The sequence below is a fragment of the Limulus polyphemus genome, unplaced genomic scaffold (genome assembly GCF_000517525.1).
Source record: "Limulus polyphemus unplaced genomic scaffold, Limulus_polyphemus-2.1.2 Scaffold336, whole genome shotgun sequence".
NCBI classification, from domain to species: Eukaryota; Metazoa; Arthropoda; class Merostomata; order Xiphosura; family Limulidae; genus Limulus; species Limulus polyphemus.
The window spans coordinates 433,073-459,848 of record NW_013665946.1 but is presented as its reverse complement, the minus strand read 5'-3'; the positions used below and the strand labels follow the sequence as shown (position 1 = coordinate 459,848).

General features: G+C 31.4%; 1 protein-coding gene across 1 annotated transcript in view; it reads left to right on the top strand.

The window, feature by feature from the left end:
• LOC106457477 (ubiquitin carboxyl-terminal hydrolase 34-like) overlaps positions 1–26,776 on the top strand; it is a 141,830-nt gene that overhangs the window by 62,570 nt on the left and 52,484 nt on the right. Inside the window, 14 exon segments of the mRNA XM_022383442.1 lie at positions 2,149–2,238; positions 4,625–4,714; positions 7,468–7,644; positions 8,212–8,460; positions 10,342–10,497; positions 10,985–11,098; positions 12,544–12,720; positions 13,945–14,128; positions 16,575–16,738; positions 16,961–17,026; positions 17,628–17,774; positions 19,074–19,130; positions 20,013–20,090; positions 22,474–22,693. Coding sequence (XP_022239150.1) covers positions 2,149–2,238; positions 4,625–4,714; positions 7,468–7,644; positions 8,212–8,460; positions 10,342–10,497; positions 10,985–11,098; positions 12,544–12,720; positions 13,945–14,128; positions 16,575–16,738; positions 16,961–17,026; positions 17,628–17,774; positions 19,074–19,130; positions 20,013–20,090; positions 22,474–22,693 — 1,969 coding nt within the window.

The window sequence follows — 26,776 nt, the reverse complement described above, 5'->3', positions numbered from 1 at the left end:
TTTGTATTGTAGAATGTTGAATTGATCCTCAGCTTGCTTTATTTGGTACATTTGTTACTGTAAGTGTAGAAAGTCTATTGATTGTGACTTACATGGGTGTGATGGTGTAAAATTTATTTGATATATAAGAAAGTCTGTTAAATTATATTTATGATGGTGTATAAGTTATTTGGTGTTTAAAAAGGTATTTTATTAAATTGAACTTACATGTGTTTGTGATGGTGTACAAGTTATTTGATGTTTAGAAAGTCTACTAAGTGTGAACTTATATGAAAGAAAATAGTGACTGTTAACTTACATAGGTATTATTTCAAACTTAAGAAAGTTTTTACTGATTGTGAACTTAAATGGGTTTAATGGTGTACAAGTTACTTGATTTAAATTAAAGGCTTCTAAAGATGTAAAGAAAGAGTTAGACGGCAAGTATACCTCATTGAACATGAAATATCCATAGCTTTGCATGTTACCTCTTCACTGGACTGCTGCAATTGCTACTGCTGCAGCAAGAAAAATACAGTGGCAATACTGTTGTCGCTACATATTTATAAATATAGCAGCTCATTGCTACTGCTACTTTTGAAACTTAAGTTTTTCGGGATAATTTTTGTCATTAGATAATATAAGAATAAAAATGCAAATTTATTGGTAAATGGTAATACTTTATTGCTACAATAACATAATACAGACTTCTCAGAACAGCCTATCCATATTTGTGAATGATGAGAAGAAAGCAGCTAACAACCACACAGCCTTTGATACACTCAGTGATATTACTTAAGGAACACCATGTCAAAAAATAAATGAATATTATGACAATAATAATAATAATAATAGATTACTTAAGTTCACAACAGTAACTGCATCATGTAACACATTTGATTGTTTTTTGGTAGCAAAATGTAGTGTAAATATAATTATATACAATATATTATACAAAATACAATATTCAAAATTATATAATACGATAATATGTTATAATAAGTATATATTATTTATTATTTCATTAATAATATATAATAATATATATATATATATATATCTGCATTTTTCTTAACTAGTTATCTGACATGAAATCTAAACTAGCTGTTTCATATGATTATCTTGTATTATCAGTTGAAACATGTTAATCAAGAAAAGTTTCTGCTAGAATTGTACAGCTCAGGAATTTAATAAAACATTTAACAGTAGTTCTAAACTAAATTTTTACATAACAATAAAAATATTAAACCTTCTAAATTAATACTAAATTAAACTGAACATATATAAACAATAAATATTAAATATAACAGCCTTTGCTGTAGATCGAATTAGCTGAATATGTCTGGTAGCATAGGTGAGCCTAATTAAATCTGGAACAATGTATATAATATAACAATTATACATATATATATATAAATATGTTCACATACACACAAGACTATGTAATTTATATTTCCTATTAAACATTTAGTGAGTAGCATGTTGCATAGACAAAAATGAAGCAATGCTACCTGCAATCACTATGAATTTTCAAATGTAGCTTTGATCCACTAGTTACTCCTAAAAACATAGCGGCACTAAGTAGCGCACATTGGAAATATCGCAGTACACCATGAGACTTCTATCATTGTAAAAGGCTTAAAGGGTTCCATATAATAATTGGTATTTAAAATTAAACTGAAGGAAGTGAAGAATCAAAGTTTATATAAAAGTCTTGGGAGAATCAAGGAACTTGTTAGTGTCTGAACTTTATGATATGAACCTTGTTACTTATGTGTTATCAAGTCATGGAAGTCAAAGTATGTTGTAGGTCATAGTTTGTGATCTCTGTGGTGTTACCTGATATATTTGCTCTTTGAATGATTAAAGATGTGTTTATATATGTGTATCTGTGCATGCTTGTATAGAAAGCCACTAACGTTATTAGTCCAATAATAAAACTAATGTGTACCATTCTGTACCTACTGCGTACTTGTGGCAGCTTAGATTGTTATGGATGTTATCTCTACAGCCTACAAAACATAAAACAAAAAATTATCCTTTAGTGGTTTGTTTTTATAACTTATAGCACCATTGAAATAAAGTATCTTTTATCTTATAATACACTCTCCCACCTTAGCTATGCTGAAATAAATGTGTTAATATACAAAGTTTGATATGTTTTTTCAGGACTCTGATGGATCAGTAACATCTACAGAAACAACATCACAAGAAAGTGGAGATGGATCAAGCAAGAAAAAAGTGTCTTGGTCAGACAAGGTTGGTAATAAGTTTTGTAGTGTGTTTCAGGTTTCTAAATTGTTTTTTGCACTATTGGTCCATTTATTTTTATTTTTTTTATTCAACTTTATCAATACTCAGGAAGCCATTGACTAGCTGTGCTATTTCAATTTTTAAATAACCTTGAATTTGACAGAGAATATTACAACTAGACTAATATTATGAGTATCAATATGGCTTCTGTCTTTACCAATATTTTCAAACTGAAAGCCAGTTACAGAAAATAACTGAAAGGGATATCATGATGGTATACCTTTACTTGAATGCTGATTCACAAAAATTAGGTGTATAGGTGACTGCTTTTCCACTCAGACAAGTTCCCCTAAGAGCATTGTTTCCTGAGAGTCTTGTCTTCTTCAACCTATAATTTAACACCTTCTTGCTCAGACATTACTGTCTGCTGAATAGGTAGTCTTCCAACTATCTTGTACCGTTTTCCCGCTGTGATAAGATTCCTTAGTGTCACTGTCTTCCATAAAGGTAATCTTCTTACAACTTTCTTTTATCACTCCCTTCCCTCAGAAAAGCATCCTGTGTGTACCTGTCTTATGAAGTAGTCTTCTTACAACTTTATTTTACCACTCCCCTCCTGCATACACACCTGTCTCCTGAAAAGGTAGTCTTCTTTCTTGCAAATATCTTTAACCATTTTCCCATTCAGACAAGTTTTCTGTATGTCCCTGTCTCCTGAAAAGGTAGTCTTTTTCAGACTATTTTTTACTACTTTCTTAGTAAGATAAGTTTCTCTTGTGTCCCTGTCTCCTGAAAAGGTAGTCTTTTTCAAACTATTTTTTACTACTTTCTTAGTAAGATAAGTTTCTCTTGTGTCCCTGTCTCCTGAAAAGGTAGTCTTTTTCAGACTATTTTTTACTACTTTCTTAGTAAGATAAGTTTCTCTTGTGTCCCTGTCTCCTGAAAAGGTAGTCTTTTTCATACTATTTTTTACTACTTTCTTAGTGAGGTAAGTTTTCTTAACACATTCAGTACCACCTCTGAGATTGATATCCATACCAGGTGCCATTAACTTTTTGTTTTGATTAGGAGAATTTTAATAATGCAAAATAATATCAGATAGAACATTTATGGACATATATGCTCATTCAACTAAAATCTGTACCATGATGTATGTGAACATCATTGGCAATGCAGTTAAGATTATTTAATGAGCGCCATGTGATGCACATGTGTGTCACCTATTTTTTATATCTCATAGTTTTGGGGTATGTTTTGACCAAAGGAAGAGTCAATTGTAGTTATGGGAATATCACATCATAGTTTCTTTAGGTCATGGTTAATGAAGACAAGTTGGGATCAATGAGTGGTATTTTATTTGTGTGTTTAATGAAGGTAAGTTGGGATCAGTGAGTGGCATTAGGTTTTTGTTGTTAATGAAGTCAAGTTGGGATTAGTAGTCAAAAAATCATTGGTACATAATATATCTGCCCCAGTCTTCTGGACTTCTTCTTTGTGATCTTTCATACACACACACACCACATGCACATGCATATAAGCTCACTTCTATCTTTTGTTATTTTTTTTAATTCTTTAATATTTCATCAACAATTTCTCTGTTTCTTCCTTTTCCTCTTTTAGGTTCACTCATCGTGGAATGTTGATCACATATTTTTCACATTTTATATAGAATAAACTCATTTTTGTATCATTTAATAAAAAATCAAATAAAACTCCTATAAACACTATTACATTTGATTTGTTTTAATGACCATTTTATTAAAATTTTCAGATTCATAATAATGTGTTAAACTGTATCTTAGAGAAACTTACAGACTCATGATGGATGAAACTATAACTTGCCACTTTCATATTTATCTTAAAGTAAAATATTTCTTTATGGAGAACTTTCCACTCCATTACTGGAGCTTTTTGTTAAATTATACGTGATTCTTGAAACACTAGCCAGCAACAGAACAACAGGTTTTAAAATTGTTCCAACAAAAACTGAAGCAGATGAGTTAAATTTTTGGAAGTTCAAAAAATTTCTTAGTTTGCAGAAGAAATGATTTTTAATCGGATAATGATGAATTAAGTTGTGTTTAGTTAGTTAATGTCTTCAAATGTATTAGTTAACATCAGTATTTTGTTTTGGAAATATTACAAGTATGTATTTCTTTTTAATAAAGAATAAATCAAATTGTCCTCTGTATATTTATTCAGGCAGTTGTTGTTTCCACTCTTTATATTAGTTTAACTTTATGCAATGATCTTCCTGGACTTTTGTCACAATCGTCTAAATAGTTTCACTGTGTTAAATTACTTTTTTTATGTTTTAATGTTATTTTCATGTATCATTACATTGTTTTTTCATTTGTGAATTGCTTTTTTTGTTTCTGTCAATTCTCAACAGTTCATAGAACATGGAGGCTTAAGACATCTGTTTGACATTTTCATGTCCAGAATTCTGCTATCAAAAGGTGAAAGTGAATATTGGAATGAGGTGAGACTTTCCTTTTCGTTTTGGTACTAGAATAATGTATTGTATTGTATTGTAGGAAGTTACTCTTTCCTGGTCTCCATTAAGTTGGGGGTTTGACAGTTCCTGAGTCAAAAAGCCCTATTAAATATGCCTCTGACTTAAAGATGTTTAATATTCCATTAGAAATTTTAAAAAAATCTATTAACTATGATCTTTCAATTTCATTAGTCATAACTTTTTAAAAATAACTAAAAGAAATTACTTTTTATAGTGGTATATCACACTAAATATTCATTATTGTACACATTATAAAACTTCAAGTATAATTAAAAAGTTACCTCCAAGTACATGACCTCAATGAGGTGAAACTGCTTTATATCTTTCAGGTTTTAAACCCTTGGCTAAAAGATAATGTACAGAAGTTTGCAGGTATCATTTGATGAAGTTCAAATTCATTATAAAGTTAGTAGCTATGAAGAAAAAAACCATTAAATGTTACTTCTACATTCATCTGTGTGTTTGGACTAAATTCTAAATAAAATCAACATCACATTCTAAGAAATAGTTATGGGAGTTCAGTTGAGTTTATTAAGATATGATTGTTTTGAAAATGATGGTATTTATATTTTATTTTATGTCAGTTCTTGAAGTGAACTTTTTTGTATATCAACATTTTGCCAATCATTGGTGACTTTGTTATACTTTCAGAACTGCGTTATTCTTTAGAAGTTGTATATTGTAAAAACTGTAATTTTGTGTACTGATTAAAGATTTAGCTATTTTATTTCAACACATTAACTGTATAAAAACTGCATAAAACTATATTTTTTTAATATGTACAGAATATTATGAACCTGGCTCATAATATTATGACACTCTAAATATGAGCCTGTCACAAAGTTTTAGTTACATTCAAAATTTAATTCAACAACTTTGTTATCAATCTAAGTTAGATTTAGATATAGTTTATAAATCAGATTTTCAGATTACCTTAGTTTTAACTAATTTTGAAAGAATATATTATAAAATTCTCAGTCTTCATTTCTATGTGACACATCAATATTATAGCAACTACAATGTCTGATTTCTTCTAGACACAATCTATAAACAATTCCAAGTTCAAATGTGTAGGTTCAATGTGGTAACTTCTCCCTGTAATGAGAAATAAATCAATTTTCTCAACCCACAACAGAAGCCCTGCTCATCAGTACTTAACTTTCAAGACAGTTTTCAACAATATGTGCCATTAGTTAACATACATGTTTATACCCAATAGAAAGATGTTACTTTAAACTTAAGTCCTTTTGAAATTGGCACCAATAGATGTAAGACTGGTAGAGGATTTCTTTAGATACATATTGGTATATGTAAGTTGATACTATGACCATTTAACAATGTATGTAAGTTGATACTCATACCATTTAACAATGTATGTAAGTTGATACTCATACCACTTAACAATGTTTTACCTTAAATAGCATAGTTAGAAAATAAAACATATGTGAAAAGGCAAACAGTTGAGAATCTGAAGATAATGAAATTGAGTTTGTGGTGACAAATAATTCATTCAAAGATGAAGAAAGGTAGTGTTAATTTTGTTTTAGAATTTTTATAATTTCATTTTACTGTACAATGATTTAGCTACAATTAGTTTTAGAATAGAGAAAATAACAGATAAACTTTTACTTAAAAACTTTGATATTCATTTAGTAGGTTCTAGAGGTTATACAAATGAAATATGAATACTGAAAGGTGAAAAGAAGTATTTTATTCATAATATGGTTGCTATCTTGCACTCATATTGACTTAGTAAATGCTTCAGAAATTCATAGACAGATTTTAACTATAAATACTCAATTAACAATTCTGATTTTTTGTGTACTACAGACTTGTAATGTTTACTAAAAGCATTCCAAAGCTTGTGAATTCTTTTCATAGCTCTTGTATGTAAAGCATCATGATTTTTGAGCTCGTAAGATGGCTGACTTATGTTTGGAGGGCTTATTTGTAGATAGCATGCTCTGTAGGCTTAATTTTGTATATATGCAGATAAAACAAATAAGGGATCATGCAAGTTTTGTGTATTTTGGCAATGTCAACTACAAATTGCATGATTACACATTTTTCCTTGTCTGTTGTATGTATTTGGTATTATATAACATGTTGGTGAGACATTTTGGATGTGAAACCTACCAGATCAAGTCATTATGACATATGGTTTCCATGTGCACTAATAATGGCTTTGCATCAATGTGGCATTCTTCAGATTAGGTTGTCATGAATTTCTTGATACAGGGCCATTGCAAGGTCACCAAGAGTTTTGGGAAGTATGTTATGAGATGAATCTCACCATTCTAAAGCATTCCACATATGCTCTATAGCACTGAAGTCTGGGGAACAGACAAGCCACTCCAGCTATTCAATACCCTCCGACTAAAAGAAGTTGCCTATCAGTAATGTAATGGGTGGGGGGATTATTGCCTGTCATCAGGGACTGTGGGCCAATCACACCTGCCTAAGTCAACACCAAATTACACAATACATTAGTCCTATAGCATGGACATGTGTTATTCAGGGCTGTATAAATTTAGTATTATAACATTAATTTTAAAAATTTACCATTCTTAAATCAATAACAAACAGGTTTTACCAATATCTTGGAATTTCACTTACATAAAAATTTCTTCTTTGAAATATAGTTTATGTACTGGCAAAACAATGACTTAAATTTGTTGTTCTATCATCTGGAGTAATAGCTTTTAGTTATTTTTCAGTGGTATCAAGATAGCCTTGCTTCTCTGCTTCACTTGATATACCTGTTTGGTATCAGTGGTTCAGAAAGTGATCAGAAACTGGAAGAAGGCCATGATGTTTTGGAGACACCACGGAAGCGTAACAAACGGGGTAGGAAGGGTAGCAGTGATAAACTTCTGGTTCCTAAATTAAATCAGGTAACGTTTTTCATATAATATTGAGGGTATTATTGCATTTATCTATATAACATGAGAATAAATTGATATCCAGTATACTAAGATAAGGCCTGAGGATGTTATTTTCTGTAATAATCTTTTTTTCTTTCTGGTATTGGTTTTGAACTCAAGATCTTTCTGATGAGACAAATGTTTTACCATCTGAACTAAAGGGTTTATCTGCAACATATCACTAGTAAGGCGTTTTTTAACAATTCGTACTACCATATGGATAGACAGAGAAAAGAAATGTAGTATTGCTACTAATGTGTGCAATTAGAAATGATGGAAATTGTATCAAAAACTTGCAATATATAGTGTTTTTTGTGTATTTGATTGTATGTGTCAGTGCATGTATATTCATATGTATGTGTGTTATTAAAGCTTTTGTATAAAAATGCTTGCATTTTCATTTTTTGTGAATTTTGAGAATGTATTGTCCAATATAGCAAAAATAAAAAGTTGCAATTTCTTTGCTACCTTAATAAACTGTAAATGTAATAAATCTAGTTAATTTTTATTGATTTAATTATTCCTAACTTTTTACAGACAATGTTACAAATGACCAGGGATGTGGAAACAGTATTGAATAAGCTGATGAGCATACTTTATGAAGCAACATTACCTTCTGACCCTAACCAGTATAAGACTGGATTCTGGGGTCGGTCACAGGTTGTGCACTGCACCATGACTTTGTTGGTGTCTTTAGCTTTATCAGAACCTCTTTTGAAGATGTATCTGTTTCAACACCCACGATTAGATTCACTACTCAAAAGGCTGGTGTTAGATGATCCTGAGGTGAGAACTACAAAAGTGTACCATTTTAATTCTTTCCATCAGCAATATTCTTTGATTTTTTTTTATTCTCACAGTAAAAATACTTAACCTAATTACATGAAACTTATTAAATATTATCTAGTTTATGCTTTAAACATTTCTTATGATTTGATGTAGTATTTCTACAATTTTATATACTGTGAAAGTTCTATGCTTGATTTTCACTAATGTATTTTTTAATTGATACTTTATTTTGCCAGTTGCAAATGTCGCAACATCAGGCTATAAATTACAAAGCAAAAACTGATAAATCAAACTTTGCCTTTCAAAATGGCCTCATTCTTGCTTTTTTCAGGTTGGGTATCATGATTTTTGTTAAACAGTATTTCTGGTTGAGATCAGTTTATATTCATGAATATAGTGTGTTTTCTGTAAATGATAAGTTATGTGTGTGTGTTTGAATATGATAAACATGACACTAACATTCAGTAAACTGGAGGGGCACTCATTAGAGCTCATACCTCCGTCATGCAGCTTTGATCATGTTGGGCTCTCAAAAAATATGAAAGTGTGTCCATTATTATCAATGGACACAGACCATTTTTGGCAGGAGAATGAAGAATAATATTTTACATATGTTCATCAAATTTCATCCAAATCCGATCATTTTTGTCTTGAGTTATAGAGCAAAAATTGGTCTTTATGTTAACAAATATGGTTTTTTGGGGGTTTTCATGACCTTGACCCTCCAAAAACTAATTACTTATAAGTTGAGTCATAATCCAAATGCATACCAACTTTTATCTAACTCCATTCAGCTGTGTTTGAGAAATCTTGCTGACAACCAAACACATACACAAAAATGAAAACATAACCTCTGTCACCTTTGATAGCCAATATCTTGAGAAACCACAAATTATTGGTCAACCAACTTTATTTACTATACATTTATATAGGTAGATTTTTAACCTATCCAGTATTTCTATAGTTATTGGCTATAACTATTTTCAGAGCTAATCTTTATTAGCAGTTGTTCAGACCTTATTCTGTGACATCATTTAAAGAGTGGTAATGAAAGGCTGTTGGACTAAAACAATGATGAAGTAAAAATCACTTAAAAAAACAAGACATGAATCAATGTATTGGGAAATATTAACTTATACTTTGGGATTGTCAAGAAAATTCTAAAAAAAATAATTAAGGTGTTGTTTATAGGTAAGATTCCTTGGAGCTGTGGAAAAATGAAAGATAAAAAAATTTTCTCAGTGAATTATTTTAATTAAATGTTACATAATTGTAAAATATGAATTTTTTTAATATGGTGGAGTAAAAATTTGTTAACATAAATTTAGAGTTGTATTTGGTTTACCAAAATTGTGAAATTTGATTTGCAGTTGTGCATTTAATGTTTTAAAGGTTTTTACTATTCGACAAAGATAACACTGTTTCCATATGTAGGAAATACAACTTCTTGTTCTTTCAGTAGTTGTTTTTGGAGTTGAGGAATGTGTTTGTATTAAAAGAAGACATTTCTTACAGCAACAACAAAGCTTTTTTTCTTTAGTTTGTCATATTTCTCCCATGTAGTGTCTAATTCAACCATTATAGAGATAATTTTGGTTTCTGTTTTACAGAAAATTAAATAAACATTTTTCTGTATATCATATTTAAAGCTTTAGTTATGCAAAATTGATCATGATTGGAAAATGTATTATTTGTGTTTTGTAACAATTTTATATAGGTTCACCATTTTGAAGAAGACACTTTTATTAATTCGTTGTTTTGTTTTTTGTTTTTCCACATGAAAATAGTTTTTGGAATTATCTTCACTAAATGTGTGTGTGCTGTATTATTTTTCTTGATTATAATTTTTTTTATTATAATTTCTTATTGGTTTTATAGCCAGCTGTGAGACAGGAAGCTTGTACTGCCCTCTATCGCCTGTGCTTAGGAAACACAGTTGATGGTAAAACTGGTCATAGCTACATCCCTCCTCTTCTCAACAGTCTTTTGAGCTTTTTGTCTGCAGCACAGAATATGAGACCTCCAAGGCCTGATGTAATTTATAAGCTTAGAAACTAGTTCTAGATGAATCTTCATTTACAGTTATTATTATCTACTGTTAAACATTCTTTTATGTCTGAAAAAAATTCAGCTATCTTAGTACTAGGACACTGGTAATGGGGAATTTTATTGACTTATTTGTGTTATATTAGACTAACTTTTTATTTTACTTATTTTTTAGTAAGAAAAAATTCTGTTTTTCATTAGACTTTTAAAGTGCACTTTTGATCAGTCAGAAACTTGAACAATCATAATTGTATTGTGTATGCTTTTCTTTAGTCATATACTTATTACAATAAAATTAATAATTTTTACACACCGTTAAACACAAGGTTAAGTAGGCTTGACAACGGTGACCGTATGTTCTTAATGTGTAAATAAGTATTTCTGTATACATTGAAAATAAGTGTTTGTATTGAAAGCTTGACTTTATTACATCTAATTAAACTAAGTAAAGCTCTGATCCAAATGTGTATTTTAGGATGAAGAGAATAAGGAACCTTATGGTCCTGGCTGCAAGGACTATTTCTGGCTTGTGTGTCGTCTCGTTGACAGTGTTGATGAAGAAAGTTTGCAAGAATGTTCACAGGACCAGGTATGGTGATTTAATAAAAAAAATTAAATATTTTACTATGTAAACTATGGTATGATAAGTGTTTTGTGAATAGCCTTTTTTACAACTTCAAAACCCTCTGTTTACTTTTATCTTCTTGAAATTTTGCAAGTGTTTAGTAAATATTACAAGCCGGTTCTTACACACAAAAAAAATTTATCTGTTAATTTCTGAAGCCTTTACTAAGTCAGTCTGAGTGAAAGGTGTTTTTCATGATAAGAACAAAAATACTTTTTTCATATTACAATTTTTATATTTCATTTGTGCCTCCCAGTGGCACAGCAGTATCTCTGCGGACTTACAGCGCTAGAATCCGGGTTTTGATACCTATGGTTTGCAGAGCACAGATAGCCCATTGTGTAGCTTTGTGCTTAATTACAAACAAATATTTCATTTGCATAGCCTCTAGAATGTCTTAAATGAATTTTTCAGTAAAGCTTTATATTTTATCTTTTATTTTCTTTTCAGGAAAATCTTATTTTTATTTTCAGGATCCTACTAGCTGTTTCCCATAGAACTAATAAAAAAAACAGTTGATTGTGAAGCATCCCATTACTAATGTGCAAGCTAATGTAATTTTAGATGTTTTATTTTTCTGAAGTTTTATTCGTCTAAGACTTTAAGTTGAGAAATTTGTAATTTTTACATTTTAGTTAATTTTGATATAAAAAATCAATAAATAGAATATATACTTAAAACAAGGATTTGTAGTACTTAGTGTGTAATTGTGCTTGTTTGCACTAGAGTAAAAATTTAAGATGTTATTTTGTAAGTCTAGTTGAGTCTCACAAATTTTGATTGTCCAAAAAAAGAATTAATGTAGCTTTGAAATATGTATTTTAGAACACAAAAACTTATCAGTCAGTATAATAAAATGTCTCAAAACTACTGTAATTTATTCAGCTTTCTAAGCAAGCTATAATTAGGTTAAAAAATTCCTTAAGTGCTCAGAGTGACAAATTATGAACAAACAATTAACAGCTTTCCTGGTGGGTTTGGAAGCAATTGATATCTTTGCAAATCAAGAAGGTAGAAGTTGAAATTTAAGATTCTTGCTTATAATTATCTATAGTTTTTTATTCTAATTGGTTGGAAACTGTAGAAGCATATTATTGAAATTAGAAAACTCTGCTGATGAGAATTCAGAGCTCAGACATGTCATGTGATACAGGAAAATGAAGATAGAGAATTTTTAAATATTTTTGTTTTAGGAAATTAAGAAATTAAACTTTAAATAGTATAAAAATTTCAATTATCAACTATACTAGCATGCCAAGCTTATTGACATATATTCATAATGAAGTTGTTTAATTAAATTATTAATGCATCAATATAACACTGTAAAAGGTCATGTCATGCAGCAAAGTGATTTTTTGATAGAAGCTGTGCTTCATTGACATTGGATGATGTTTCTCTCCTAATATTAGCGGTCATCAGTTGACTTAGACAGTCTTATCCGTTACCTTGCCGAAGCTATCATTAGTCGGGACTTTCGTGAGACTCGTCACAATACTATCGAAGATGATGGTTTAGGTGGTCTTCTGACTCTAGCAACAGTGGTTATGAAACATAATCCTTCATACAAGTTTTCTAAAGAGGGTCAGGTACGTGATTGGTATTAAAAAGAATAAGAAACACTTGTATATTATCTTAACTTTGGATGTATGACTTCTGTTTAAAAAGGTTATATTTAAAAAATTGAAAGTAACAATTCTTTTCAGGTATCCTGTTAAACCTGGGCTGACTTATTGTTAAAATATTGTGAATAATTAATCTTTTTGCCCTCCAAGTTCTTACATAGAGGTTGATTCAAGTTAGAACTAAACAATTTTGCGTATGAACTTTTGAATTTCACTGAGTTTTTTTATGGTAATTTAAGAACTTCACTACTTGTTTCAAACCAATAAAAATAAGAAAAATACATTTTCTAAGACAAAAGTTTTTCATAATAATAAAAATTAGCTCAATTTGAAAAATATACGTTAAACATATTCAAATGCCAAAGTATATTGTTGGACCAACTTTTATTTATATTCAAACCTAAGTAATCAAAATTCATATTTTAATTGTTACTGCATATAGTTTACTACAGTGAATAGTTATCTAAGTAGAAGTTAATTTTGCTTTTAGTTAGAATTATAGATATACAAAAAATACTCCTAGTTCTTGGGTTATATTCAACCAAAAAAATAAACAGTGTTTCTGCTGTTACCTACAAAATTTCAAAGAACAAATTTATCTTGAAATATTATGCTGTACAAAAAATATAATATAAATTTCTATTGTTTATTATTATTTTGCAAAACAACAATTTTAGACAACTTTGATCACCTTTCTGTACACGTTCAAAATTCCTGAATTTTGCTTAACTCTGAGATCGTACATTTTGTATACTTGATGAAAGTGGTAAGGAAAGAAAGATAGTAAATGTTTTGTACACAAGTTATATGATTTATGATGTGTTCACTGTTTAAACCTGCTATTACAGTCAACTACATGTGGGTATGAAGCTTCCCTGATTGGATTATTTTGTTGTATATAGAAAATGATGATTGTAACTATTTTATTGCCATTATGTAATTAATGTAACATTATGTTAAGTGGTTAAGGGAAAAAAAGTATGTAGTCAAGGTTTTAATCAAATGTTCCCTCCATTTCTCTACCCATTACATTTACTCTAACTATTTGTATTTTCTGATTTTATCACACTGTAGCTGTACTTGTGTTTGAATGAAATTTGTTTGCTTTAGTTAATTTGAGTGGAGGGGAGTAATTTTTTACATTTTAACTTATTTTCCTAGTGAGTTTTCCTGTTCCTTCTTTCTCAGGAATTTCTTCTCCAAGTTTTTGACTGTCTCTTTGCACTTCCTAGTCCAAAGAAACGTTACTTGCCCAAGTGTAAATCTCACCCAGTGAGGTCAGCAGCTTTTGATTTATTGGTAGAACTAGTGAAAGGTAATGAAGAGAACTACAGGCTTCTGCATTCCAAGTTAATGAGTCAACACACTCCAGGTATGATAATTGTTTTTTTATTAAATGTTTTATTATGTTAAACATAGATGGGCATGATGGATGCTGCTAGATCATACCTTGCAGTAAGTGATTTTTATGGAAGGTGGGACTTGATATTTGACGATCGCTGTGAAACCTCAATTGTAGTACATTAAAAAAAAAATTACAAGCTTTAAGGATTTGATAAATTAACTAGATTTTCTTGTTTCAACGCTATTTGGTCTGTCCAGTTAGCATATTCAGTTTGAATCCAGTAGTATATTTTGTACCTGATTTATGGAAATTTCTCAAAATGGTGTTTTGTACCATTTTTTTTCAAGGAGTGGTGTGAAGCCAAAATGTTTAAGTTGATGTTAATAGATCTCTTGTTATAGTTTCAGCAATTGCAAAGTGTGTTGTAGCATAAGTATGTCTTATTTTTTTCTTTTTTAGGTTTATAATTGTGAGGTCTGTATATTGATTAACTCATTGTATCTGACTGATGTTTGATTGGAAATCTTTGTAAAATCCTGACTCACACATCACTGTTAGACAATGAAATCTCTTCCTAGAATGTTTTATTCACCATCAAGATCTTTTAATGCTCACAAATGATGTAACAGAGCTTTCTCTTCTCTTTAGTAGAAACAACAAATAGAAAATGTGAATTTTATCATATATACGTTTATAATTATCTATTGGCTGAATGTAATTCCTTAAACATTTTTATATAAATGAATCATAGAGTCACCATTGATTTTGAACTCTTTTGTAAATGTAATTTTTTGTAATTTAAATTCAAAGTTTTATTATTTCTGCTAGAAGCATTTCCTTGTAAGTTTACATCATCTTAATCTTATTAGTGTTGGTGAGCATCTCTCTTGGGTTGAGGACATGCTTGCATGACAAATATCACAATTTAAGTAATAATATGTACTCAAATATTTAAGATTTGATATTTTGTATCTTTGCAAAGAACAACTTAAAATATTTAGAGTTTGATTTGTGTTGCAGTTCCACTGTGTGTATGGCTTGTGAGCAAAGCCATGACACATTTTTAGAATTTTTCTGCCCATTCCACAGTATGGGTTTGTGATGTTTACCAAAACCCTGGTATACATTAGAAATAGGCTTACCCATGGTTTTGTTTCTCATGATTTTTCTATCAGTAACTTTTTCAAGAACTCAATTCTTTTACTGTTCATCAGTGTTTTATGACATTTTCAGGGCTACAGTAGGTAAAGATAAATCACAAATATAAGTAATTTAGAAAAATATAAAAGTTAGTCCTGATTGGATATATAAAATGGAATTTTCTGATAAATAGTATTTGTAAGAGCTTATTTAAACGGACACAACAATTATAGTGTTATATTTTTGTTCTTTTGTTGGCAAGTTTTTTAAAATTAACTGGTGAAAATAATTCAAAGTATACTCTACTTAAACTATAATTAATTAATTTATTTCATCCTTTAATGTTTCAACAAGCTTTAACACTTGTAATTGTAAACTGTTGTAGACCTACATTACAAATGACATTCACACCTCTTTAATAATCTAGGACTAATGTAAATTCAAATCAACTTACTTGCACAAAGTAACCACAATATGTAACATACTGATTCACTCTATTACTTTCTTGAAAAAACTCTACACTCTTCACAATTATCCCATATTTATAATCTAGCTTTGAATGTATGAGAAAAAATTGACATAGAATTAGAACTTTTTAGGCCTACAGTACCATCCTCATTAAAACCTGCAGCTCCCTCTGGATAACAAACAAATCATAATATTGAAAATATTTTTTACAATAATAGTTCTATTGAAAAAACTAAATGTATTGGATACCTTTACATTATTTTAGGAATGCAGTTTAAAAAAATGAAAAATAAGGTGAAAGGAAGTATTTTTCATGTTTTTTTTTTATATAGCATTTCAGAATAAAATTTCTGAAAAATAACATAAAATATGACACAAGTACTAAACCATATTATAAATTTTTTCTAGCACAAACTAAGTATTATATAGAAAGTGTGTACCATATTTCATGCAATTAGGTTAAGCATTTTAACTGTAAAAACAAAACAAACATGGGTGACAAAATGTCACTAACCCAGAGAGGGTTAAAATTTAAACGTATCGTGTCATGATCTGAATTTTTTGTATTAATTTTTTTTGCTTTTTATCCTTTTTAAAAAAAAAATTAGATTTAATTAAAGTGAATCTTAAAGGTTTTGAGGTCTTAGTAGGAAAGCCTTCCTCACATTGGTGCATAAAAAATGTTAGAGAATATAATATAATTGAATGTGATGTAACTGGAGAAATGACACTATAATACGTGATTTGATGGAAATGTTCTGTTTTTTTAGTACATAAATTTTGTATATTTTGGAACTGAACACTAAACCAGCACATGTTATGATTTGTAGATAATGATTATGTACATGTAATTGTTTCCTTCTAGATTCACATTCTCAGTACCCCTGGGACTACTGGCCTCATGAAGATGGTCGTTCTGACTGTGGGTATGTTGGACTTACTAATCTGGGTGCTACCTGTTATATGGCATCATGTATGCAACATTTGTACATGATGCCATTAGCCAGAGCTTCTATCTTGTCTGCCAGGGTAAGGAAAGGTTTCTCAGTGGCCTATAATCATATTTAACTACCTATTATTCCTTCTAAGGCCAGTCATAGTGCCAGAGTGTTTAAGGTTTTTGTAAAGCTTTGTTAGGATTTATGAAATCTTTTAAGCTTTGTGTTTTTCCAATGGATACTTAATGGTGTTTCACCTATTTAGACCAATGCTTTAATTTTAGAACAATTGTATAATTCTTCCTCATCCTAGGTTGGTAATAACAGCAAACATGGGAACACCTTAAAGGAGTTACAGAGGATGTTTGCTTATCTCATGGTAAGTGCTTTAAATGATTCTTTACTTTTAAACAAAATTGCTTATGGAAAAAAAACAGTATCATTATAAAAGAAAAAAAACATTTAAGAGAATGCACAATCACTGTTCATCCAGGTTATGGAGTCTGAAGCATTGTGATTGTTTCACTGATTTAAATTTAGCAAGTTGAACTGGGTTTTTTCACTATAAATCTTAATAATCCATGATTGATTTGACATCATTACTGCATTTGCATTTGACGACTTGTGGAAGGTACTGCAAGTTAATTGGTATGTACAGCAAATACTACATTGGTGTGTGAAGTATATCAGTATAATGTTCATATAGAGCCTGTGTGTGTTATACAAATTGCAGTTACACACCACATGTTCTGTATGGTAATTTATAAAACAAAACAAACATTTGTGAGTACAAAAAAAAATTGTTTGCAAAAAGAGACTGTACTGCTTACCCGTGATTTTGATGTGGTTCAAGATCGATCACTTATGCAATATTGTTCTTAGTTCCAATGTTTTAATTATCTTCAGTACACCCTGAAGTCTTATAATATATATTGGTATGTTGAATAAAGGTTTCAAATTGTTATTATTCAACTGGACAGGAGAGTGAAAGAAAAGCATACAACCCTCGTGGATTCTGTAAGGTTTACACTATGGACCATCAACCTCTCAACACAGGGGAACAGAAGGATATGGCTGAGTTTTTTACAGACCTCATAAGTAAACTTGAAGAGATGACACCACAATTGGTAAGTTGATTGATATCCTTCCAGCACACTATTGCTTTTGTTTGTTAACTTGCATGAACTGGCATTCATGGATAGTAGAGTTACATGCTATAATTAAAATGATTCCTTCAAAACATGAATGCAGTTATATATTTTGTTTTAGACGTGCTGACTGGAATTAATAATAAATTGCTGACATCTCTATATGAAACCTGGGAAGATATATGTAGCAGAACTCTGCCCCACTTTCTCTGAATAACAGTTGCTATTGATATATATTTATATGAGTGAGTGGAGATTTAAAAACTGATTATGTCAGTTTACCATTAACCTTAAAAGTCTTCTTATTAGCTGTGATAGTTTGTTACTAGAGTAAACATGTCTCACTACTTTTGATGATTAAACTATGATAACTACTTGGCCATGTTTTGCCTTTATATTGTGAGAAGCTTCTAAACCAGTTCTTGCTCTCAGACTATTCATTAGATTTGGCTCTTGGACCACAACAAGCTATAAGGCCAAATCTGGCTTTCAGGCTGTGACATGTTGTCACTTTATGGCTCCCAGGTTATGACAGAGCTTCTAGACTTGATTTATGTCTTAGGTTATGATGTGACTGCTAAACATTATCTCCAAGTTTATGGCTTTCTGGCTGTGACATGTTGTCACTTTATGGCTCCCAGGTTATGACAGAGCTTCTAGACTTGATTTATGTCTTAGGTTATGATGTGACTGCTAAACATTATCTCCAAGTTTATGGCTTTCTGGCTGTGACAAAGCTATTGAGCTTGATGTTGTTCTCAATTTACTACTCTCAGGCTTTGACAAAGTTTTGAGACCAAATTTGTCTTTCAGAGTGTGATAAGACTACTACACCAATTCTGGCTTTTAGGAAATGAGAAACTACTATGTCAAATCTGCTCTCAAGCTCTAACAGAATCACAGATCGTATGCTGCAACATGCTATTATAAAAATCTGGTATTTCAGCTGTAGCAAGGCTTCATGTCATGTTTGTTTCTTATGCTGTGACTAGTAAACCAAGCCTATATATCTTTACAGCTATTACCAGGCTGTTAAATCAGATTTGACTTTCAGGCTATGAAGCTGATGGCAAAACCCCTTGGGAAAGGCCAGTAGAATAATGGTTATAAATTTATAAATACCAAAACATTTTGACATTCATAAAATATACCATTTTTGATTTGTGTGTTTTATAAAACTACTATTTTAAGTCAGTATTAAGTAGACATTGTTATCAGTTTTGTATGTTTTCCAAAGTTTACATTCACCCACAGTTTCTTTTATCTTTTAATTCACAGAAAGAACTTGTCCGAAATCTTTTTTGTGGCGAGATATCCAACAATGTTGTTTCTCTGGTAGGTGTTTCATATTTTTACCAGTGATTTTTGCCTTTTATAAGAATAGTCAAATGATGTTACTTGCTTCAAGAATATAAAGGTAAAAATTTAGCACTACTTAACAATGATAAAAAATATAAAACAAAACCAAATGTGTAAAAATAAAATCAAGACAAATTCTTAGACTGCCCCTCACATCAGAATGCAAAATTATAACGTTTAGCTAAATAAAATTAAAAATTTATCAAATAAAAGCAATTCACTATTGTGCCAGTAACAAACACACAAAAGATAACTAAAAGTTATTCCATTTATCAGGAAAATGCAAAAGGTGTAACTTTAAAAGTAAAATGTTTTTGGTAGTAGCTTTCAAAAGCTATTTGAACTTATTTTTGCTAAATACTATATTTTTGGAATTCTGTTGTGAGGAACACTTTGAAAACTTATCTTGAAGTTTGTTTGTTAAAATTTAGTTCTAATTTATATATTTAAATGTACAACTAACAATCATTCTTTAACTACCCTTTGGTTTAATCTTTTAAAGAAATTACAATTATAGGACTAGTTGTAGAAAAAGAAAGAAACATTGTGAGTAATGATGATTCATCATTATATTTAAATACATCTCTCTCTCTCTCTCTCTCTCTCTTTATATATATATATATCACCATTCAAAGAAAGGAACACTTTACTTCTAAGTTGAATGATATCAGTTGCTTTATTTGTCTCTCTGTTTTGTTAGTTAGTTTGGCTTATAATATTTTTAACATTATTATTTTAACAAAATTTGACTTTATATTCCCTTCATTACCTTAATTTGTTTTTATCAATTTGATACAAAGCTTTATTTGTACCCATTCTAAAGTCATATTAGTTTTAATAGTGGTTTTGTTTCCACAGGATTGTCCCCACATCAGTCAGACAATGGAGGAATTTTACACCCTTCGCTGTCAAGTAGCTGACATGCGAAACCTCTATGTAAGTAGAGTCGGTGCATAAAACTGAAACTGTTTGTTTACTGTTTTCTTTCATTAGTTCTGTTCTGTTTGAATGTGTGATATCTGTCTTATATTTTGCATCCACTATCAAAAGTTTTAAAATATCTTTTCTGCCATCACAAAAAATTAACTGTGGTACTTTTTAATTTCTACATTTGAATAACATCACTTGTATCTGTTTCACTAAAAATGGTTTATTTGCAGTGTATGTTAACTTGTAGACATATGTTTCATATTATTTATATGGGTAATTTTTTTATTTCACTCTGTACCCTATGGTAGAATATCTAACCAGATATTACAAGGTCATTTTATTACTGTTATAAAGCTTAAATCTGCTTATATAGTTTATTTCCAAGATAAAAAAAGTATACTTCTCTGAGTTACTAATTTAATTTTGCTTTGTTTTCTGGGGATAGAAATTTTTGTGCAAACATATATAATTCAGAAAGTTCAGAGATTCCAAAACATTCTTACTTCTGCTGACACTATATCTATTTCTCGATCTCCGGGGTTTCCACTCTTTGTCCATCTAAGCATTGAAAACACTTGCTCCAGTCTTTTATGCTCCACTTATACTCCATTTGCAAATTTCTCCACCAACTACAATGCACCTTCTATCTAGGTACTGTATATAAAAACCTCATTCAGATAAGGTAATCACTTTTTCTTGACAAAGCATTCAGCATGGGTTCCTATAAACAGGAGTGTTGTGTTTATTCACAATTTACGTTGCGACTTTGAATGTGGTTTGCGTTACTACAGTTATATCTTTGTGTGTTTATGAATTACTTTAATGATAATAAAACAGGTACGAATTCTCGAGTTAATGTTTCTATTATGGAGGCCATTCAGACCTCTCCTCTTCCACTTCTGTTATCTGGTATTTGTTAATGACCAGGGGAGGGGTCACTCTCAGTTGAGGCTGCCTGTGATATGAATCGTTGTGTGATGGACACATATATGCGGACCAGGAGTGCCTTTCCAGGGGGCTCTAAGCTGGCTTTTATACATGATCCTGACCAGCTGGGGAGAATTTAGACTCGTTTTTTTCCGGCTCCTTCTTTTACTAGGTCAGCCTCAACAGAGGATAATTTTTATCAGCCACCTCCAGCCTCTTTTCTTCAGTTGGTTACTCAGGTTTGTGAAGTTTTGCATTTGACTCTACCCCTTCCTTGTTGATAGTAAGGATGGCAAGTGACTACTTGGTTTTTCTCTTTCTCCTGATATTGTTGTTCATGCTGTGAGATTTGCTGTTCAGTTACGGGATGGGATATATATATGCCTTATCCCCCATGTTTATCAGAACAGCATGCTTTGGCTTGTCAATGCTAGGAGGAGGTATAGTTTGATTCTCAACGAATGGACCCTCCATTTTGGACCACAGCAGTGGGACCACGTTTACATCATTTTCTGGATATATGGAGCTCTTTCACCTAGGATCCATGGGTATTCCATGTTCTGAATTCAGGGTTGGTCACTCAATTTACATCACTTCCACCTGTATATGCACAACCTGTTGCCTTGTCGCCTCCATCATATTCACGACAACTGGAGATTCGTTCCCAAGCAATAAGAGAGCTGTTAGTCAAAAGGGCAGTAGTAGAGGGTTGATCCTGTTGTTCTGGGATTTTATTCCTGTTTAATTGTGGTACTCAAAAAGACAGGAGATTGGCATCAAATCTTCAATTTGTCTCAACTAATTTCAGATCCTTCTTGATTTACTATGGAATCCTTTCTCAACCTATGAGGGCCATGGATGATCAAGTTTGATATTACCGATACTTATCTCCATATTTCCATAGCGGAATCATTCCCGGAGGTTTCTCAGATTTATGTACAAGGGTCAGATTCTGCAGTTCAGAGTTCTACCTTTTGGTCTTGCATCAGCACCTTATGTCTTCTGCAGAGCTGTTTGAGCTTTTTGTTATCATCTGCATTCCTTGGACCTGTACACACATCATTATATGGAGGACTGAATTCTTTTCGCACCATCCTGTTAAATAGTAGAACAACACTTTCAAATTCTCCTTTCCGAACCACAAAAGCGGGCTTCCTTATCAGACTAGAGAAATCTATTGTTATCAATGTAATATCTCGTCCATATGGGTATGTTTTTCAATACTCTTAAGTCGTATTCAACCAACCACTATCAGGCTTAAAACCATGGAAAGAGCCATCAGGCTTTTACTTATGTCTCCTTCTCCTACTACACAGATGGTTCTCTCCCTGTTGGGGATGTGGGCATCCCTTGAGCCTCTCATTCCTTTGGGATGAGCTCATATGAGGTATTTTCTGTGATCACTGCATGATCAATGAATCATGCTTTCTGATCCTTTGGATCGTCCTGTCTCATTACTCAGGAGCAACATCGTCGATTGCAAAAGGTGGTTGGATTGGAACAACACTACTATTTGGGTACCCATTCCACCACCTTGTCCCGAGATCCATCTGTACCCAGACGCATCTTTTCAGGGATGGGGACCTTATCTTCAAGGTCAGGAGTTCCAGGGTATTTGGATGGAAGTCGAGTCTATCCTTCATATCAATGTTCTCGAACTCCTTGCAATGCACTGGACAATGGTACAAGGCCTGTCTGTCTTGAAGGAGAAAAAAAAATTGTCAGGTTACATTCCGACAATTCCAGGGTGGTATCTCAGATTTCTAATCAAAGAGGCACACATTCTCGAGACCTTATTTTTGTACCTTGGATCTTCTCTACTGGGCTTATTTTTATTATATCAGTTTTTAGCATGTAATGTTCCAGGAGTGATAAATTTAATTGTAGATCACTTGTCTTGATCCAACCAGATTCTTCCAACAGAATGGACGATACATCACAAGGTTTTTCAGTGGATTTGCTCTCAGTTTGGTCTCCAATACCTCATCCTCAAACATTGACTGTAGATGTGTTCATTCAGGACTGGACAGGTTTACATCTGTATGCCTTTTCTCCTGATTCGGCAATGGTCCTGGTTTCTGATTATGATTTGCTCTACTTCCCATTGAGTTATCTTGGTTGCACTATATTAACCAGTTCAAACGTGGTTTCCATTTATTCGGTATATGCAGGTATGTCCTACTCTACCTCTGATAAACCACAGCTGTTTATCAGTGGAAATGGAATACTAATTGTCACTGGTGTTTTAAAAGGAATTTCAACCCTTTTCATCCTAAAGTATCTACCTTATCCTGTTTTATGATTTCGGTATTTGAAAGTGGTCTTGCTTCACTTATAGTTGCTTTATATACGGCATTCTTATACAGTATTTTTAGGTATTTCAAATATTGGAAGGGTTTTTGAATCCTCAGTACTATCAGGTCTACTCGAAACCCTTCATATTCTTTGACCCAAATGGCCTTTCCAATTACCGTTGTTATACATGCTTTGTTTCATCCTCCTTTTGAGCCCTTAGTTTTGTGTTCTTTGTTTCACTTTTATCTCAAATTGTATTATTTGTTGTTATTGGTTTGTGGACGTCATTGGTTGAACTTATTTGCAATTCCTGTGCTTCGGACTCTTCATCATTCCACATTTGTCCTGCTTTACCCCAATAGGTTTTTTCTGTCCAAGTCTCTGACATCTAGGGAAGGGGAAAGATCCTTATCACCAATCCATTTGCCAACCATTCCTCACCTTTATGACTACTCCAATCCTGACTTTTTGTTATGTCCTGTTAGGGCCCTCAAGTGTTATGTAGATTGTACTAACTCATTTTGAGGTAGTAGGAATCATTTGTTCCTTCATTGGAATCTATATTTTTCTCTTTACTTATCCTCCATTACCATAACGAAGGTGGCTTCATAAGTTCATTCACATGGTCTATAATGGATTATTGTTACAGGAGAGAAATCTTTGTATGTTACATCTCACCAGTTTTGTCATATCTCTGTCAAGGGCCACCCAGTTGAATTTCCCTCTGGAAGACATTGTGCAGTCTGGTATGTGGATTACTCTCAATACTTTCCTATCTCATTCCTTACATGATCTGGCAGTTTCATCTTCTCGGGGTTTTTGACTAACCCCTGTAGCTATTTTATACATTTGTTAGTTTTTCATTAGTTATTTTCCTCCATCATATAATTTTTATTTCCAGGGTCGATTTATTTTTCACTGGATCCCACTCTGTGGCAAGTGTTGTCCAGGCAGGTTTTTTTTTTTTCAATTCCATACTAGCAAACATTTTCACTATAATTACTACAGGTTGCAACAGGCTCTATCGAAATGGTATGTTCCATAAGATCATCCAAGTGCCTACCAGATAGTATTGTCTTATTATTATGGACTATCATGAGTAAAGCTAAAGGGGATCCTGCCCTTCCCTGCCAATCTTCAGGTTGAAAAAAGTGAAGTCGGTTTGCTTTTCAAAATGTAAGAAACTTGGTTCACCTATTGCACAATTTCCAGAGCACTGTTCCTCAGGTTTATGTCTCGAAAAAGTGATTACCTTATCTGAATGAGGTGCTTATATACAGTACCTAGATAAAGGGTACATTAAAGTTGGTGGAGAAATTTGCAAATTAGTATTTGCAAAGGCCATTCAAGCAGGGTATAAAGACTGGAGCAAGCAGTTTCAATGCTTAGATGGGCAAAGAGTCGAAACCCTGGAGATCGAGAAATAGCTATAGTGTCAGCAGAGGTAAGTATTATTGGAAATACATTTTCAGTTTAGGAAAATGTTAACTTTTAAATGGTGTAGTATAGCTCTTTATAGGGTATAATAAGATATCTAGTATTAACATCATTAATTGTGTATGGTTAGTATATTTAGTAGTGTATAATAATAACTTCAACCAGGGTGACTTATGTACATAGAACAAAGTCAAAATCAACCTGGCCATCAGTACGGCCGATTAAATATACTTTATGTATGTTTCTACTTATAAGAAATTAGAATGCTTGGTTTTGTCATTTGGGTACCCTTGATATGAACAATATTTTCAGCTGTTATCCCAGCAATATCTGTGTGTGGCCAGCTTAAGAGATTTAGTTTAGCCCTAAATATATATAATTTAAGCTAATAATGTAAAACAATCTTTATAATAAAAGCATAATAATTAACATAAAAAGTAATGACATTCATTGTACTAACTAATACAATCAATACTATTAATAAATATCTTACTCAGTCCCAGAAACACTAACTATTGGCTTGAAATTTTGGTATAGAATTAAATTTCTTAGGAAATTGTAAACTTGCTCTTCACTTTTCTCTTGTGTCTTTTGACAAAAGAAACCCATTTAGTCACCACTACTGTATAATTTCAAGGGTAAGTCATATCTGTAACAATTTAAGACATATGCTACAGTTTAAACTGTATCGAGTTAGTAGCAGCAACTCTCCCATAGTATGGCCAGAAACCAACTTTTATGAAGACTACCAAAAACTGTACCCTGAGGGTGGCTGCTTGTCTAATCTTAGTATTCATACATCATTGAAAATAATGTAGAAAAAAATGAATATTTTCTGGGAAGTATGTGCAGGAAAAGTGTTTGGATTGTATTCTTTAGTCATATGCATTTGATTGCATCAAAATGAGTTCAAAATATTCATACATTTTCTGATATAAACTGTAATGTTTTTATATATTAAACGTGGAACTGTTTATTGAAAAAAGAATAGTTTCTCAGTACATATTCTCCGAGTGATTTACAACTTGTGTGGTGGTATTATTAGTTAAACACAGTTCAAAGGTCAATAAAACACTAAAATAATAAGTATAAATAGATGTAGATTGATATGAGCATTAAGCTGTTTTAGATAAACAATTGTAATTTTCTGTTACAACCTGCAGTCACTCTAGAAATAAAAAAAGGGTAATTTAGATTTATTTTCTATTTCTTTATGGTGGTTACAAGGTCAGTTAAATGGATTGAGTCCATATAGAGTTAAGGTATAGAAAACAACAGATAAAATTCAAGGTTATACCGAAGAAAAAAAAAGTTTGATATTTAATTAACCCTATGATGACGACCTACTTACATTGTAAGTAGGCACGTAACTCTTGTGAAATTTCTTTACAAAACTGAAACTAGTGGATAAAATTGTTTTAAATTTGACTTGACACGAAAGCTCCTAAAAGTATGTAGTTTCAGAAAAATAAGATATTTATTTTTGATTTTTTCTACTATTTATAATAAAACATTTGTTATTTAATGTAGTTATTTGCACTCAGACTCTTGAATAGTTCACATGCAATGTGATTTTCATTTTGAGTATAAAAATACTATTTCTTATCTTACAGTTTTCACATTACATTTGCGTAATCTCTAAAAACCTCCTAAATAAATATCAATAGTTTTAAGGTAAATTTTTATATTTTATTTTCCATTGTCTGTACTATATCACTAACTCTAATTATTATCATCAATGTATAGTGCAATGAAATGTTTAAAATTAATATGTGCAATTTCATTTGTAGTTTATTTTTAATTTTCCTTTCCAATTCTTTGTCTTTTATTCTTGATGCTGGTATGGCAACATTTCCACACAGTGCTCTGTTGTTATTATAGGGCAATGCTCATGCACAAGTTCTTTTACTAAAACACACGCACATGACCATCTTATAAAGGTGCTGTAATTAATAAAATAATTTTACTTTTGGCTTTATTAATTACTAGCTGAGTTACCTGGCATTGCACGGTGAAAATTTAGATTTGAAATG